The 19578-nt window shown below is 35.3% G+C and overlaps 2 protein-coding genes across 4 annotated transcripts in view; both read right to left on the bottom strand.

Annotated features, from left to right (window-relative positions):
• The window catches only part of LOC139689366 (TGF-beta-activated kinase 1 and MAP3K7-binding protein 3-like), a 132426-nt gene extending 130369 nt beyond the window's left edge, over positions 1-2057 (bottom strand). For 2 of the 3 annotated variants that reach the window (XM_071586447.1, XM_071586445.1), the window contains exon 1: positions 1955-2057. The gene's annotated coding sequence lies outside the window, so the exon portion shown is untranslated. Of the gene's footprint in view, positions 1-110; positions 168-1954 lie in introns of those variants that run through there. The other variant, XM_071586448.1, reaches the window with a different exon arrangement.
• Positions 2058-8595: 6538 nt separating this feature from the next.
• On the bottom strand, positions 8596-17822 carry LOC139689364 (serine protease 1-like). The gene is made up of 6 exons (XM_071586443.1): positions 17764-17822; positions 14988-15089; positions 14746-14908; positions 13231-13365; positions 13024-13123; positions 8596-8675 (listed from the first exon to the last, which is right to left on the bottom strand). The coding sequence occupies exons 1-6, from the start codon at positions 17820-17822 to the stop codon at positions 8596-8598; spliced, it is 639 nt and encodes a 212-aa protein (XP_071442544.1).
• Between the last annotated feature and the right edge of the window lie 1756 nt (positions 17823-19578).

Raw genomic sequence — 19578 nt, 5'->3', positions numbered from 1 at the left:
ACACCAAATGCCCGTTTTATTCAGTTTAAATCGATACCTTGGTCAATGTAAGCATAAAACATGGTCAACACGCTGCAATAACGTATCCGACGAACGCTAATGGTGCTCACCCCTTGCTTAACCCCACCACAGCGCCCCAGCAGTGCGTGATATCACGAGTTGAGAGAAGGAAGGCAGAATCTATGGTCGTCCCAGATTATTCTGGTCCCCACAAAAATTATACAAGACATATGGGGCAGCTTGCAGCATAGGGCACCCCCAGGGCCCCTTCCTAATTCATTTCGTGCATCATATCAAAGATTTTACTCACAGCCCATTCACCAATCTATCCTAACCCTCACTAACTAACGCTGACTCAGAATTATACTAATAAGACAAAATTAAAAATTTAACAATAAAATAAGCAACACTGAACACTACAAACTTCAGTAACGCAGTTTGGCTTAACTTACTAAAAACACGGAGACTTAACTGATACAAATTCATCCAGGGAACTGTTAACACAACATACGAAAGTGACAATGATAACCTTATTTCACACTTCCAAAATATATTTTTACCTAACGTAAGTCCTACTCTACTGAATAACGAATACCTTTAATGCCAACACACAACTCAAAAAATAATCTCATCTTCAGTCGACGGTCTAACTTCCTCTGGTTCAAACTGAATACGCATGCGTGGGAGGCCCCCCTCACTTGGCCAGGATTCCAAAGATAAAAATGGTAACCTAGCAAGCCAGAATCCTCCCACTAGAGTGTATATTACGTAAACCTAAGGCATCACAATAACCCTATATTTTGGCATTTAAAGGAATTTCTCTTACGTAGGTATACCATGCGACACAACATTTGTGATATGTATTTACACAATAAAGAAATATACCCAATGCATTAAAAGCTTCAAAGGCATTAGAAATGTTTCAAGAAATTCATGGAATAATACAGATATTTCCGTATTCCTCTGACTTAATAAACATTAATAACAAGAGTTAAAAACTCTAGAAGCGAAACAGAAAGGTAATTTGGTAATCGCACCGTAACCTAGCCTTAGACAAGTATTGAAAATTAAATATGGTGTCTCGTTCATGTACATTAGGAATAAAAATATTTGTTCAAAGATTTGCTCTTAAAACATCAATAATAACTGGACATAATTTATGGCAATCTCAAACCTAATTCCATTCTCCACAGTTAAAATTAATCGTGCCACTAAGTATGGAAGATGACACCACTCAATGGTTTTCAATATAATTACCTTGATTAAATACTTACATATGATAGGAAAACATTCAATGTCAACTTTTCGCAGGTTTTAATACCGCTAATTATTGGGTAATTAAATTGATTTAAAAATATCACAAGCTGCGGTAAACATAAAAAGTTTAGAGTAAATATGGGTACGTAAGGAGATCTAGCCACTTAAAGGTCTGATAATTATTTCACCCGATAAAACTAAAGAATATTTACACTAAAAATGATTTTTCCCTTTAAAGACCAATACGGCGGATGAAAATTTAATTCCAATTCTTGCTATGTACATGGTGCTGAAGGAGGCTTTTTTCAACCCACGAAGAACTTTGCTTTTGAATACAATGTGTACGTGACAGCAAAATAAAATTACGCTGGTAGGTTATATCATACATAAACTTTCGAAAAGTATCAAAAACAACCCTCTCGGTATCCACAGTTAACATCAGGAAGTAAATATTATACAACCGAAAAGTACAACCTGAAGACTAGAACATATCTGTCACGAACCTTCATTACCAAATTCATAGCACACTACAAGAATAAAATTAGGTAGGCGGGAGGTCAATGGCCATTCAATTGTTTTATAATTAATAGCCATTGACAACCCGCCTAACTAAACTTATTCCCACGTCGCCATTAACCGAAGTCCTAACGACACAAACAAGAATATTAAATGAAATATTAAACATTGAGAGACATACCGATATAGCACAGGCATAAACAGCAGCAATCCAAAAACAACGTCCCTGAAGCACGTAATCCACTGACAATCACAGATTCACCCTAGGAAAACTCACAGTTTACGTCATATTCCAAGAGAAATGATAATAGCTCCCAGTAAGCCCACAAGAGGAGCTGTTGCAGGGAAAGAAAGACGGGAATTCTCCCCATACTAGAGTTGAGACGCCATTTTGTATCCAAATTAGAAATTGGAGGATCATCTCCGCGGCGGGAATGTAGTCAAATACAAACAATGAGTTGTGACTTACATTAAAGGCGTGAGTGGCTGAGACCATCCAAAGTTCTAGAGAGAGGTTGGAATTCGTTTTTGTGAGTTTTAATAACACACCTACATGATTTTAACTATAAGTATTCAATTACGCTGATTTAAAGTAGTTTAACTAGTTAATGGAAACATTTATAAATATTCTTGAAAGTTACCACTAGCTAACGGCGCTTTTCCGTGCACTTGCCTCTTCTACCCTTAGCTATATCTGCAAAATTGTCAATAAATATTTTTTTAGGTCCTTGACATTCATTCACACTTACTACTAATACTTGAATTGCTGCCATAGCTAGGCAAAATAACATAGCGAATTTTAAGTTTTTAACTAATTGTTCGTAGCATGACTTTCTGACCTGTTTAAATTTCAACTAACGAATTTTATAGAAAAAAATTAATATTAATTCCTATTCATTCCCTACTAATTCCTATTCATAAAATAAGATTCATTAAGCAAAATTTATTTCCTAATCATTGATTTGTCAAGGTAATTTTGATGTATCGTGTAAGATCGCGGCTAAAAAAATTGTTATTATTAATGTATTGTTTCCTTTAACATAACATCATGGCTAAAGGGCTTATTTGGATTACAATGTTAAAGAAAGAGATTATTCGGTGAGGTTAAATATTGTAAAGTATTTCATGATGCTGTTAAAATATCAGGTGAAATAATTTAGTTTTGAATTCCAGATTTTAATTGAAGAAAAAGTGCAGATAATATCAATTAAAGTTCTCGAAAAATACTGAAATTGTCGCACAACCTTGACAACAAAACTGATAAAATTTCATTACGTGAAGTTGTGGGACCCTTAAGCATTTGAAAATGAACTCAGAACATTAATTACTATAGTAAACTTAACGATAATACATAATGGACATTGAAGTATTAATGAAATTTATATGAATTATGTAAAAAACAGAGATCAAAAGTTTTCCTAATACCGGGGAACTTGGAAGAATTATGTGGGCAGCAGCTGATTAAACGGTAGAGCGGTAAAAGATAAAGTAGAAATATTCCGTCGATAGTCCAATATTCTAACTGAAAGAAAGTATCCTCTAGCAATGGATTAAATTAATACATTTTGGAATAAACAAGATTAATATTACCCCTCTGTAAGTTATAAAATGGACCCATTGTGTTTAGCGAGAGCACTGACTTAAGAATGCGTCGTTCGTATGATGCCCAAATTGTACGAGTATTAAAGGCCATTTAGGCTAGTTCTGGATTTGTTGCACGAAGAGATGAGGATATTGTCATTGCGATTATTTTGGGAACCCTAACTCCAGGTAAGGAGTTATATATGTACTGTTCTGTGAGGTATTGGAGGTGTATCAGGGTTATGAGTGTGTGTACGAATATTTTGCTTCGCAGAGAACCAGGGAACCCACGTTGGGGCAGAGAAGAATGAAGTTTGGAGAGACATTTCTTTAGAGAATCAGGATTATCCAAAAAACTTACATCTTTAAGATAATCTTTCTGAGAAAAATATATCTGTCTGGGTAACAGGATAGATCCTCAGTCAGAATATTCCTAGCAATATTGTTAAGGCAATTTATTCCAGGAAGTGGAGTGTACGAATTCCAGGATTACTAAAACTCTAAAATCATTCCTCGCAATCCTTGAGGTAATGGAAGAGCACTAGATATATTCAGTAAAGCGCTTGTCACTTTTAACAGGATCGCAAGGGTTAAAAATTTCACCCTGTTCAATGGTAGTGAAGCCATACGTATCATGCCAACCAAAAAGCCTTGCCTTGTGTGAGACCTGAACACCCGATATTACTCGGCCGTAATAGAGACCCTTTTGGATTTTTGAGGATAGAAATATGCCCCGTTTTCTAACAATTGGGAGTGGCCTCATACAAGATTATCTCTTTGTGAGGCCAACTTTTCTGGACAACTCTCTTTCTTTTTCTCTCCCCCCGCCCCCTTGCCTTACATGAAAAAAAAGTAAATGTAGCAGTGAAGCACCAACACACACTCTTTCGAAGTTAAAATTTTCTTGAATAATTACGTTCGTGCTCCCTCTACATTAACAGAATATTATTTTCTAAATTAATTACTTTCTTAGATTCCACTTGTGCGATTGTTTTATGTGTTTATTATAAATGTTGAAATTCGAGTCATCACTGGGTAGTACTGAACACTTGAAAAGGTATATTCATTGAATAATTTGCCAGTCGGTAATTTGAAAATCGCATAGGATTCATATTAACTTCGACAATAGTAATTTGGGTGCTTTAATTCAATGCCAGTGATTGTTGATATGAGATGGTGTCTTCTTGTGTACTGAACTCGGGACTGCAGCATTAAAATTACTCTGTTGACGCCAATTCACGTAGTTTCTTCAAATCTATAATGTGGATTTAATGAGTAAGTTCACACCATTCCAGAAATAAATCCATATTTTGGTGAAATAGTATCATTCGTGCAAATTTTTCACCGGTTTCATCATGACAAAGTGAAGTTTTGGAAGTGCATGTTTACTGTTATGCTGGTTCCATGTGAAAGATCAGGACTTTCATGCAAGTGTCTCATGAAGTTAAGACAGAATAAGTATATAGCTTACCTTTTGGCCATATAACCATAAATATATGCCAAATATCAACTCAGTTTTAAATAAGAGATTATTAATACCGATTTATGGAACTTATAATACAGGAGCTGACAGTGAGAAAGAAAGTAACTCTACTCTTATGAATGTTTATTATTATAATGTATGTCATCATTATATTATCATGCTCTCAAAGTTCATGATTGTTTTCTTAAATATTGGACGGCGTAGTTCTCATCCAGGCAATCAAAGTTCTCCTTCGTATACGTGAGACCTTCAATAAGTCCTTAGAAAATTCAAAAGATGGTGATAGTACTATCCGAAATGGTTTCCTTTCGGTAGGTCTCATCTCTCATTAAGTTGTTGTTACAATTTCAACTACATCCATCTCGTGGTGTCATTTTCATGGTTGACAGAAGCAAACTTTTGCCTTTTTAGAAAATGGAAACCAAGGAGTTTCATGCGGTGACTTGACACTTCTATTAAACACTTCTCCCGTTTTGACTGTTTACCATTGGACAAATGAGTTTAAACATGACCGTACATCCACAAATTATGAACATCGTTCAGGAAATCCAGTGGCCGTGATTTCCTCCGATATGATTGACAAGATCTATGATATGATTTTGAATTCTCGACTAATCAAAGTTCTCGAAATAGCTGAGTCCCAAGCCACGACAAAAGGTACAGTGTTTTTAATTTTGTATGAATAATTGCGTGTGAAAAAAATCTCGGCATAATGGGTTTGCTTTCAGTGGAGAAAAACGCAATTGTGTGGTCGATTCGGGGGCTGGTTGGTCATTTGTCCAATTTCTGCGTTGATGCATAACTGTGAACGAATCATGGACTCACTTCTGCACTCCAGAGATAAAGGAACTGCCGAAATAGTGGATTTCCAAAGGTATAGAAGGCTCCGAAGAAGGCGAAGATTGTGACTGTATCACCTGCTCTAGTTTTTGCCCTCCTATGTTAACGTTTCACTTAAACTTTCTCTTTCTCAAAAACTGCATTTCATCTCATCCCCTAACTATCGCGCTCACTTTTCAACGATCTCAGAAGAGTTTGCAACTCCTTGGCTGACTGGGAAAATAAAGATTGGTCATCCACCAATCTAACTGATTTTATGATTCCCCAACGATTTTCATTCTTACCACTAGTTCTTCCCGTACTTCTTTAACCATTTTCTTTACATATACGTTGAGAAGCACAGGTGATAATGGATACCTATATCTCACTACTCTTAATGAAACTTCGAGCCGGACTCTGCATCTGCCACTCACAACTAAGCAGTCTGAGATATGTAAATGTTGCAAATGCGTTCCTCCAATCTATTCCTCTGTTCTGTAAAACATTAATGAGCTTTCCCAATTCACTCTATCAAACGCCTTTTCGAAATCAACGAAACAGGCAAATACACCTTGATTGTATTTTATGTTCCTCTCTATAAATGACCTCATTACTGTAATGACATCATGCATGCCTCTCCCATTCCTGAACCTAAACTGATCCTCCCCTAAGTATTTATTTCTCCTGCACTCCATCTTCTTGTTGGTGATTCCGAGAACCACTTTAGCTGTATACAAAATCAAAATCATTCTTCGGTATTCCTCACATATTTCTGCATTCCCCTTCTTTTGGAATAATAACTAAAGCTGATCTGACAAATCCCTCCCTAATACGTAAATGCTACTAATTATTCCATAAACCTTTTCCCACCAAAAATTTAGTACACCTTTAAGTTCAAGTAGTTCCGCGGAAATTTCACCCACCCTCATGGTCTTAATTGATTGTAATGCCCTTCATTTCCTTTGTATCTCGTCATCAAGTTGGACTGGATCTAAGCTATCCTGATTTACGTCATACTCTCTTTCTATATCTAACCTTGTTGGTCCAATCCTTTACGATACAGCTCCACAATGAGTTACTTCCATCTCTCTTGGACCTTTTCTGGCTTAACTAATATTTTTCCTGACTCATCTTTGATTGTTTGCAACGATTTTCCTTTTTCATATTCTAACAGTGCCTCCACCTTCCTCTATAACGCACTAATTTTACCCTTTCACTGTTAACTTGCCATTACCTCGCACTGAGTACTCCACCACACTTCTTTATCTCTATTTGTTGCCCATCTTGATCTATAATTTAACTCTTTATACTTCCTTTTACCTAACTCGGCGTTTATATCCTTTTATTTCCTTCTCCCGTATATCTTACTAATCATCTCCTCCGTTATCCATCGTTTCCTTGTTCTTTTCCTAACTGCTATCCCTACAGTTTATTTTGCGACTTTCGATATAACTTTTTTGATATGTTCCAATTTCCCCTCTGTCCCCAGATCCCTTTTAATGACCTTAAGTTTCTCTACAGTCTGCTGATACCTCTCCTTTTCATTCCTTTTAGTGCTTTTACGTTCCATTTGCTAAACCATCTTCCCTCTTTTATCTTTTTGAATAGGACACTATATTTTATAATCACTAAATTGTGATATATATCCGTATCACCTTTCAGGAAACTTTGAAAATTGATCACGCTGTTCCAAAATCTGTGCCTGACAATTATATGATCTAGTTGATATCCTCCTGAATCCTCCGGCATTTTCCATTCGTTCTTAAACGTTCTGTGGTGTACAAATATGTGTATTATTTTTGATTAACCCGTTCTGACTAATCCTTCGTAAACCGTCACTTTCCAATCCTTCACAACTATCAAAATTTTCCCTCCAGGGTCACCGGCGATTCTCCAACTGATCGTGTACTCTATCGAATTTTTCCTCCCTTGTGGCATGAAAACCTGAAAAATTACCAAGTTCGTCGGTTCCGCTTTTAATTCTACCAATAATATTCTATCAGTCGCTCGCTCTATGTTTACTACGCTTCTAACTACCTTTTCGTTTAGTAGTATAGTCACCCCTTACTCAACCTCTTCTCCTACGCGGTACAGCATTATCTACTGCTACCACTACAGTAATCTCTCCTGCCCTTCTATCTCACCTTGCACAGCCCTAAAATATTCATATTTTCTCTCTTGGTTTCTCACTTAATATTTTCTAATTTCCCTGCACTTATCATTGTCCTAATATTCAAAGTTCCGATTCTAAAAAAATCGATCATTTTCTGCGTCTTTTGTGCTGCACCTGTCGTTAAGACTTTTGCCGTGAAAGAATTTTGTTGAAATGACGACCGCGGGTGCCTTGCCTCCCCCGCTGGAGGGCACGACACACTGCCTATTGGGCCAAATCCCGTTGCTACCAGGACTTATTTTCACTACGGTGCCCTTCCTAAAAGTTGGGGTTAAATGACTTAAGAGTTTCCCCGTGACCTTCCTCAATAGTGTTTGTAACGCAATGCCATCACTCAATGGCCGCCCTACTGGGGTCAGACACCTTTACAGCCGCCTCACGGACAAACAGACGCTGCGCGGACTATCTTTCGACTGGCTGCTAGCCTTTGACCTTTCTGGCATGGGTGACCCTACCAGGAGCAAATATCATCGCTACCACCAACAAAACCCTAGGGGTTATCAGAACGCCAAAGTTGTGGTCCATAGGGAGGGAATTTGCTTAAATGAAAAAAAATATTCATAAGAGTGTATTTCATCCCAGGAATTCCATTGTCCTAGTAGGTAATTAAATAACATACTTGGAAACATTTGTCAACATATCAACACCTCACATTGGATTGGGTGGAGTTAGTAATTCGCCAAATACAGGTTATATTTATTTCGTATATTTAGAAACACTTCGTATGGAAAATTTTACATTTAGAAAATTTGAAATTTTACAAATGTTAATTACTGCATTGCTGTCCACAATCTTGTGAGTTGTTTTGTATCCAAGGAACAAACATCACCACATTAGTATACACACCTAAAAATAAAGAATCACAGGGAATCAAATTAACTTCATACTTAAAGATAGAGTCTGATAATTTCGCATCAGAGTGCACAACTTAAGGAAAACTTTATAGTAAATAATTAAAATTTTTGAAATGATTCCTAAAAAAGAAATTAAATTATAAAAAATGCATATTTGGAGATAAATTTTCGATACCGTTGCACTTCCCGCGATCAAGGGTCATTATATTGATAGAATTGAGCTCTTACGGCTAGTAGTATTGAATACATGAAAAACTCCATTAGCCATAAACAGTTTACGGCTATTGGAAATTTTCATTTATTGAAGGATCATTATATTTATAAGTTATGACCAAATTTTAAGCTCTGAGAAAGGTTTAATTGCAGCACCATATCATGCAGGTACCTGCTCCTGGTATTTTACTCTTGCAAACACTACCTATGTGACATATCAGAACCTGAAAAACTAATACTTAGAAACACTTTCAGTGTGCTCTTAACTCTTATTAGGATCCCAACAAGTACTATTTACTCTCTTAATTCAATGTGAATATTAATTTATATACTGAAGAGAGTCGACACATCCAGCTATGATATATATTTATCGGTTGATTATCACTGACTGCAGTGAAAAATGTGTATTATTCTCTTGATGTTTCGGATTTCTTTTAGAGGAGCTCCGTACTAACAATGCATTAGCGGTGAACAACAGTTACAACCCTAATTTCATTGAAGTACCCACAAGCCCCTCTCTCTCATCGGCCGACACCACGGGCAGAGAGGCATCAGTAACGAGCCATCATCATATATTAAACTCAGGAAGACGTTAAGATATTTAAGTACTGTTTGCTTTCATTCATGTGTGTTATGTGTAAACCTTAACCTGCCCCCTTTTCAAGCCTTGACCTTTCGGGAACCTTCCGTCTACCACCAATGGCAGTCCACTCCCAAATTTCCCCCCTCCTCTCATCCCCACCACATCCCTTTATAAACTGGTGAACACATGCTATGCTTACCTGATTACGCTGTTATAACCGAAACCTAGGTCGTAATAAATATTTAACTTAGGGGACCGCTCTTACTGTAATCTTTTGTGACCATGAGTGATGTTTCTTCCCACAAGGACGTTTCTTTACCAAATATCTTCTGAATCTTCAGTATCTCTCGGATAGTTAAGACTCACTCATCTAATCCCAGTGCTCCAACCAGTGGAGTTCGAGTCAAGGAGAGAGGGTGGTCTTCCGTAATGTCAGTGCTGTGTTTCATTGAATAGGAAATCATACTACGAAAGTAGATTGGATAAATACATGTTACTCTGCTAAAACGCATTATGGAAGGTGCATCAAATGTGGGAGTGAAGAATGGGCACATTACCTAGTATGGAGAGCAATTGAGAACAAGTAATTTGCTTACCGGTTAAACTTTATGTGCCATCTGATTCCTGAGTAACATTAATTCTTCTAAAATAGTAATTTTTATTTTAATGCATTTATATGCACTGCGCTAGAATGTTTTATAGTCATTACGCAAGAGCGGCAACGTTTTTTGGGAATAGTATACTGGAGCTCGGCGAGGAAGTGGCAATATTTATTTAACATCACGTTCATTGATTCAATAATTTCCGCAACACAAGTCGTGACCGCAAATTCATAAACTAGAACGGACGGGGAGATGCATGCTTTGGTATTTGATTCACAGGTTTAAGATGAGGCTAGATTAAGAAATGTCCTAGGAGCCAGAAAACACCTGCTTACGAATGGTATTGTTAGCCGGTCGAGAGAGGTAGGCGCGAATGCTGGCTAGATAAAGGCAGATGCAGATGTAGTTCAGACGGAAATGAATCTGATGTTAAATAATTATTATAGAAAAAATGTAAACTAAATTTGTAGTACCTTACATTCAAATTATTATGACGAATATGCTAATTTGGATATAGCACTTCAAATAACACGACCATCAATTTAAGTATTCTTTGTTCGTGACTTTCGTTTCACCACTCTAACATATAATTTTTGTTGGTGGTCCCGAATGCTCATATGCGTCATACATTTGTTATTAGGGGATAATTTATTCAACTGGCTACGTTCCTCCCTACACCGTAATTAGAGAAAGAAAATTTTATACTGAAAAGTCATAAATAACAAAAATATAGAACACAACCTCATTGTAACGCATAGGATGGGACAATGACTAATCTTCTTACAAATAACAAAATTGGTTTTTACAGAATTTTCTCATTGAAACTTCATCGCTTAAGACGAGTTCTCAAGAGGGAAAGTGTATTGTAATGAAATGCATAAGCTATGAAATTACCGTCGACTAAAAAATAAAGTACGTTAGTTGCAACTTGTCCTAGCTTATCGAAACAGTAAAATACTTCGTGCAATAGCTGGGAATACCCAGTAATCCCTGAGAAACAGGTGAAAGTTCATTCACGCTCACAATCCAAAATGGTTATGAGTACAGCGGCATGCTGAATTGTATTGATAGTTAAGGCGTCCAGGTTTTGTTTTCAACTTTTTCTTTGATTAACCGACATCCATTTCGCCCCACTTCTTATCACTGTTGCCGGCATTGGTGAATTTGAAATGGCAATGAATGACACTATGTTTGGTTTCATCCGTTCCGCAATCACAACAGCTGAGGATTTGTTGCTGCTTGTATTTTGTGCCATTTACATTTAGCAACTGTGGCTGCGGATAAAAATTCTCCCCATTACCTACTTACTAGCCGCTCTTTACGCATTTGCTCTATTTATTATTCGAGTCGGTATATTTATGGCAACCTTTTCGTTGCATTGTCATGGCGCCTACAAAATCAACTATTACGATGAACACCGTCGAGCTGCGATAAAATTATTCTCTGTTTCGGACAGCGTCATGAGAAAAGTGTTAACACAATTAATTTTTTAAGGACGCTGTATAAAAAAAATACCATGCCCGAAAATGTGCAAATATGAATTATGTATAACGCTCTGTCTAAATGTATATGAAATGAATTATATTAACGCTCTGTCTAAATGGTACCTGTTAGTTATGAGATGGTAGCATGAGTAAGACGCATTATATATCAGATACAACAGCATACTTATTTAAAATAGAGACCCATTTTATAAAATATCCATTCTCGACAGTTGATAACTCGGGCAGAAATTAGTTTTTAACAAAGAATTTGCTGAAAAAGTGTGACAGTCATCGGCCAATTTTTTTAAGTGGCAAAAATATTTTGAGTAATTTGCAATTTGCGAACAAATTATACAATTTTGTTCGAAATTTTAAATACTGAGGCAAAGCCTTTTAGTTCTAAGAAATGCATTTTTTTCTAAAAATTCATCTTTTAAAAAATACCTTAGGCATAACAAAAAGTAAAAATATGTTAACTTGCGATTGTCCACCATAAACTTATACATATAATTAAATGTATTTATCACTAACTGGGAGCTGATTTTCAAAATAGACCTTAAAGCAGTATTTAAAACTTTTGAAATTGTTGCTGTCTTTAAACCCCATTGATGGAATATGTGAGCTTCTCTTGCCATTTCAAAAGGTCAAGCATATGTGCAGACCTCTGTCTACAGGTACATTTGTAGATAGATTCGGCCGGCAAGCCATCCAATGGCTTTCCCAGGTTTGATATGTACTGTTTTTTCTTGTAAAAGTAAAGCTCGATGATGACTGAATAAATATTACTTTGACTGTTACGATGTAAGAATAAGGGATCATTTTTGATGAAAAAGGAACTTGAACTAATGCCTTCTCATGAAGTTAAAATGTGTGTGTGTTTAGGAATAAGAAGGAATTACTTTGTTCATGCTACGGAGTCAACCTCTGAGTTGGTATTCCAAGTAATATCAGCACCTGTACTCATATTTTTATCTCCATGCTGATTCATTTTCATTGGCACAGTATACTAGTTTGTTTTTCACATTTGACAAAGATTTTACATGTATTTGACAAAGAAGTCATGGGCCATTTTTTAAATTACAAAGATATATAATTATCCCTGTTCTGTTCAGTGCAATGGATTTTTCCCAACTGAACTGAAAATATTCTTGGTACTTTTGATTTTCTCCATCTATTTTTTACTACTACAGTGTGACATGAATCTATTTGTCACATGATAAGGACTAAGGATTAGCATTAGTGAGGAACTGCATAATTCTAAATAAATCCTGAAGTGTTAAGCAGTGTATTTAGTTGTGTGATGGCACAAAATAAGATGGGGACTGTTTTTTTCAACATTTTACCCAATTCTTCACTTCCTGTAGAAAAGTTACCAGTAGTTTGGAATATTTTATCAAAATTAGTATAGATATAAGAAAATTGTCCCTGATTTCAGTTACCACTTAGTAAGTATCTTACCTGGATACTTAGGGTTTGCACAGCCTCTACCCCATGATGTTATTCCTATCAATTGCCAAGTACCATCACTTTCTACAACCATTGGACCACCACTGTCTCCCTAGGAAAAATTAAATAGCAATGTGAGAAAAATATGCCAGTAAGTAAGTAAAAATGAGGTTAATAAACAAAGAAAATGTTGTAGATTAGTAAATTGCAAACAATAACCTGACATGAATCCTTTCCAGGAGCAGCAGCACAAATCTGGGAAGGGGGAATAGATTTTGCATAGGCTGCACTGCAATTTTCTTGTGATACAATATTTACTACAGCCTTCATGAGTACTGTTGGGTACATTAAGTTCTGTAAACAAAAGGTTTAAATTAGTAATTGTAATAAGCACCAGTAGTACATTTTGGGTGCAACTTTACTGAACCATAATGATCGGCAGAATTAGGATTGTATATTGTTTTCATTTGTTGGAAACCAGTAATTAATAGATATTGCATATTTGGAGAGGGAGATAAAGGATGCTGAAACAGCCATGTTGACTATTTCTGTACCCCTTTAGTTCCTTTGGAGACAAATAAGTTATGACAGGACTTTGGATGTCCTTACTGTAATTTATAGTTCCCATATTGTCATAATAATTCTATGGTTAACTATGACAAAAATAAGAATGCATTCAAATATGTCTCTTTGAAAAGGAAAATGGTCCACCATCACCATCCCTACTTTTGAGGTGATTCTAAATCCTGTGGTGGGTATAAATAACTAGCAAAATCAAAATTTTCCATATTTCCAAATGTATGTGTTATTCACAAATGTAAGTAATACTGCATTGCATTTAATACTCTCAGAGTAGTGACTTAGGACAATAGCAAACAGGTGTGTTGAAGGACACTACATATGATTTTGTTGTCACTATATTATCATTTCCCCTTGAGTTTTTGTTAACATACAATAATTAATGTATATTTAATATTATTTTTCAGCAGCTTTTCTAGTGCAGGCACGTCTTCTTTTTCTACTTTTATCAGGTAGATACTTTCTGAATTTTTATTTTAGTATGCTTCAAAAAATCAAGTATTATCTTATCCTATTATCTTATCTAATATTACCATATCTTGTTTATTTTAGATACAAACTCTCTTTCTCATCCACTCTTAATGAATAAAAAATAATCCATTAGTATCAATAATTGTTTAATGTGAATTGGTCAATCACATGAATTTATCATGGAGAATATATCTGGCTACATCACTCCATGAAATTCAAAATGTCACTTTTTGAAACATCTCATTATGCTAATCCAAAGAAATATGCTTTTAACAGCAACCCAAAGCTTTTCAGGGATTTATTTGTACTTTTCTTGAGGCCCCATGAACTTTACAAAGACACATTTTTGCTAAAATAGGTAGTTAGTATCCATATGAGATTAAATAACTCCAATATAATAATATCTCGGTATATTTTACAAAATTTGACATTAAAATTGACAAAATTCATTTTAATCATATTCATTTAATTACTAAAAAGAACCTACAAATACTTCAATGTACTATGGATAAGTATGACTGACAATGGAAACTTAAATAAACCAGACGGCCATACTATAATATTAAAAAATACAAATTACAAGTGAGGTAGTAATATTTTCACATAGCTTGAATGTTTAATAATACAATGACTTATTTAAAAATAGAATATTACTTTAGTAGAGAGGAGTAAGTAAAAACTTACATATGGAGAAGTGTTTCCCCAACCAGTGATTGTGGCTTCTACTCCTTCACCAATAGCAGTATTTTCATTAGGAAGGCACACTGAACAAAGTCCATTTGTAAATTTAATTTTATTATTAACCTTTATTAGAGCAACATCGTTGATAAATGTCCTAGGACTGTACCTGATTGTAAAAGTGAATAAGGTAAAAATTAATTAAAGTCATAAAAGAAATATATCATAGCTAAAAAACCATTACTTACTCTGGATGCCTTATGACTCTTTCTGCTTTTAAACGAAGCTTCTCATCACCAATTGCACGGTTGTGTGCACCTAGATACACTGTAATATCCTGTGCTCGTGTACTATACAGAAAAGTTTCAAGAAATTATTAAAAAATGACAGACATCACATTGAACATAAATACTTCCTAAAAATACAATGAAGCATTTATAAATATCCACAAAGAAAACTATATTACCTTTAGCTTTACCACAATTAAAAAAACATCAGCATGATAATGTGGGATCTGTGAATTTGTATGCACATTTTTCATCTTATCAGTGAAGTGCCTCAATTAATGATGTTAATTTATTATAAATAGAAAGGCAAAATATATGTATCATAGCCCTATGCCAGCTGCCATTGAATGAAATTTGAAAAAAAATCAAGATTTGGGTGAGAAAATTTTAAAGCCTTAAAACACCATAAAACTTCAAATGACTTCACTTATATTTTAGAACCCAGCCAATGCCAGCTAGAAAATATCATTTGATTAAGTTCTGAAATTTATATTCCGCTGCAAAATCATGGATTATGTACAATTATCAACATAATCATGAGCATATTCAATATTGCAATGGAAGAGATTATAATATATATTTATTTATTGAAAGAAAATTTTCAATACTAATCTGAAGAATAAAAATAGATGAAAAACAGGCAATAAAATATTCAGGCTAAAAACTGTTGAGAGATTCTGCTCTTCCCACCTATCATAAGTACTCTCAATTATATTATTGTATTGATTCCTTATCATCAAGCCATACTTTTACTTGTAAAGCTTAGTCTAATACATTTACTACTAAAATTGAAATAAGGTGAAAACAGGAAAATTAGGGCCAATAACAGCAGCCGGTGTATGTCAATCAACAAACTCTCTGTCATTAACTGGAGGACCTTATTTTTCACCAAAATGGATATTATATTTCCATAGTCATCAATATATTTTGATCAAGTTTTTACATGTTTTCCCACCAAAGCCAACCCTAACTCAGCCACTAAATATTCCCAAAAAGCACATGCATGTTGAATGCATGCATGTACATGACCGTGAACTTGAAAACAGGAGGGAGAAAATATTTCAGTTACATACAGTGGTGACTGGTGGACTTCACTGTATGGAGAGCTGGACAAATATTCGCTGATTAATTTTAAACTATTATATATCAAGCATGAGCATACATTTATTTATTGCCATGATTACGAATATGATGGAGAAGGTACTAATACATAAAATCTCAAAGGGAAACACTGACCTACAGGGGGATTCAAAGCCATTTGAGTAAAGATTTCTTGTCATGTGCTCATACCACTTGATCTGCATAGCAATTGAATAGTTTCCATTGATTTTTCTTTCTGTTCTTATTTTTACTTTTTAAATGCACCAAATAAAAATTTGCATATATAAAAAAATAGACTCGCTCTGTGAGCAACAGATACCCTGGGATGGAAATACCTATGATTTAAGATCTTCACCCTGTCATGAATTTCTCATAGATTTCTGAATAACCAAAGGAGCTTGATTAGAGAATAATACTCTACTATTTTTCTCATGGATGTTTCAGTTGGGAGACATCAATAATCAAAAACAATTCACCAACAAAAAAGTTATCAAGTTTGTCCCTTTTTCATATCAGCAGCACTATTTATTTTCAATGGTAGAGCATTTATTTTGAGAATCATCCTAGAGAATGATGCCAGACTGTATTAAAATCTTTGGGATTTTGCAGATTAAACTGAACTGCTCTGACTTTACTTGTATGCCTTCATTCTCGTAATAGTTTATTAGTACCTCTATTTATTTTCCAAAACACACTGGTTCATTAAGCATTATAGCCAATAATTTAGCTTTGCAGAGTTTCTATACACATCAATTCCAATTCCTGCCATACAATTCAGTCCATCAGTTCACTCTGTGCTGTTTTAGAATGGTCATTAAAAACAGCGGATAATCCATAGTCAGGTTTCAAATGAGGATATTCCAACTTTCATCAAACACCAAGATTGTAGGACTGATTGTGAGCTCTAAAAGACTGTTCTAAATTTCCACAAAACTTGATCCAAACAATTATTTTGGAGAGTATTTCCCTATTTTTCCACTTCCTTGCTGTGATTCATTACCCTAATCTTGTATTCTACACCCACATGAGAAGCAACATCGACTCCTATTTTACCGCCATTTACCTACCGCCAAGTAAATAGGATTCTTAATGAGCAGCTTTCCACAGCCTTATTCCCTGTTTCTTTACAGCCTTCTTCATTTAATCTTTTACATCAATAAAATTCCCTGAACATCATCAGAAAGAGTCTATGAAGATATAAAATCAACATATTTTCAATATTAAAGCCACATGACCAGACATGATTAATTAATTTTCCCAGTTAATGTCATGATGACATTTGTTTTCTACATGATGATATTTTAAATTAAATCTAAATTAAATAAAGTTGGACCTTAACTTTTAATTTAACTTGTTTCCTGCATGACCAACTCGAAAATTTCACTTTTTTTGGCAAGGATACACTCTTCAATGCATTCTCAGAGAAGGCTCCACTTGGGTAGACACTTGGATGCACTAGTGACTTTAATCTGTCATTTCCCAAGCATCCATCTTCAAAAAGCTCCAGCTCAATAATTGTAAACATTATCTACGAGTCTGTAATTTCATTTTGATCATATGATCACTCTTTGGTCTATTCAGTCACAGGCACTACAGAACCGTGCAATCTGATTTCTCATTTAAACTTTCTACTAACCCCCATTCCCTCTTTGTCTCTTCTTGATTAACTGCATTGGGACATCCAGGCAGCTTCATTCAGACAGCCCAAGATGTGATAAGATTGCATATTTCTGGAAAATATGCATTCTTATCACCTCTGGCAGTCATGAAGGCAAGATAAAACACCTTTTGAACTGAACTACAATTAAACATCTACCACCTGAAGATACTGGTTGGAACACCAGCAATAATGTCTCAGTTAGGTTGAAAAATCTATAAAGTTGCTCAATAATGAATGGCATGGAGAGAAATTCCTGTGTTGGCTCAGCTCTTTCTTTGCTAGTGTCAAAGTTAGCATTAGGAATAATGTGGACTTCTTTTCCGTTTTTGAAAATTCCAGTAGCCTGATCTTTACATGAAATACAACACATAATAATAGAGGTATTATAGGCAACAAAAGAATAAAAACCTCCACAATACAAGCACAATGGTGATAACATTTTATCAGGAAGAAGAGAATGAGAGTATCGATGAGTGACGATGAAGCACATGAAGCTTAGAATACATTTACTTGATAATTTTTCTGCACGGTGTCACCTATGAAGACATTGGTCGCATGTAAAAATTAATCTTTGAGCACTTGGAATGGTTAGCATTAAGAATACGATTTCTTGTTCTGTGGTCCTTCGTAAAAATTTACATGGGATTATGACGGCATGAATTTAATTGGTGGGTGATAGGAAAACAAATACCGTGTAATATTGCAATAGTGCCATCAGTGTACTATTAATGACATCGAGTACAAAATTTGTATTCCCCTACCTATTGAGAATAGGGAATGGTTAATCCATTTTTACTGGCATTAAGAGGGGTCCCAGGAATAAATTTGAAGTAGATAATAAAATCACGGAACACTGCCATCAACTCTCAAGGATGGCGGTATATACTGGCATAACTTTTAGAATGGGATTAGCTTACCAGCCTACACAGAAAATATTTAAAATTTAGCAAAAGAATTGAAATTATACAGATATTTGCTTGAGGAGTAGAGAATACTTTTTTACTGGGGAGTCGTTATTAAACGGAATTAATCGAATCGGAGCGCATGACGCAAGCTTGTATAAGTGCATGCGTCACACTTCATTTGCTCTGAGTTAATGCGGTAAACTTCTCGGTGTAAATTAACTCATCTTTTATACTCAACACGATTTTATTTGCTCAATCGTTGAAAAACTTTAGAAAGTTACTCAAATGCTAACAAACTCGTGCATTTAGTCAGGTAATAAATATCGACCCTTCTTTCATAAACAACCTTAACTAGTTCTAGAAAAAAATATCATCTTCCCAATCGACAAAACAATAATTTTCGAGAAAAACAGTTCACGAGTAATAGTAACACTTATTAGGGAAAGGAGCCGGTATATGAGGTCATTTGCGTCATCAGGGATAGGTGGCTAATTTGGTAGAGGTAGGATTTTCAGGGAATGACAGAGGGAATGGTGGAGAGAAACCTAGCGTCGGTATGGACCTACACATTTTGACGTCTCATCTGGCGGACGGCGTACTCCACTTTGCATCCTCTGTACCACTGAAAAGCCTTGCTAAAGAGTTTCGAACATGAAACAAGGGGTAGGAAACCGTAACACTGGCAACCGCAACCACCCGATCTCCTGCAGTACCAACGATTGAATTTAGGGTTTTTTCGAGTTCCGTAGCTATTTATAGTACCAAAACTCGGATAGCTTCGAACGAACTTTATAAATATAAATATATATATATATATATATATATATATATACTCATATATACAGAAACAGATATAAGGAAAAGGGATAGGAACACACATAAAGGA

This window comes from Hetaerina americana, unplaced genomic scaffold, assembly GCF_022747635.1.
Source record: "Hetaerina americana unplaced genomic scaffold, ioHetAmer1.1.p SCAF_225, whole genome shotgun sequence".
In the NCBI taxonomy this organism is placed as follows: Eukaryota; Metazoa; Arthropoda; class Insecta; order Odonata; family Calopterygidae; genus Hetaerina; species Hetaerina americana.
This window is presented reverse-complemented; position numbering and strand designations above follow the sequence as displayed.

Bases quoted from the DNA above. Each gene is read 5' to 3' on its own strand.
- LOC139689364 (XM_071586443.1), bottom strand. From the start codon at position 17,822: ATGAAGCTGCCTGGATGTCCCAATGCAGTTAATCAAGAAGAGACAAAG. The intron at 13,124-13,230 runs GTTATTGTTTGC...AATTTTTCCTAG, and splicing joins CTGGAAAGGATTCATGTCAG to GGAGACAGTGGTGGTCCAAT. The intron at 8,676-13,023 runs GTAAGATACTTA...CTTTATTTTTAG, and splicing joins TGCAAACCCTAAGTATCCAG to GTGTGTATACTAATGTGGTG.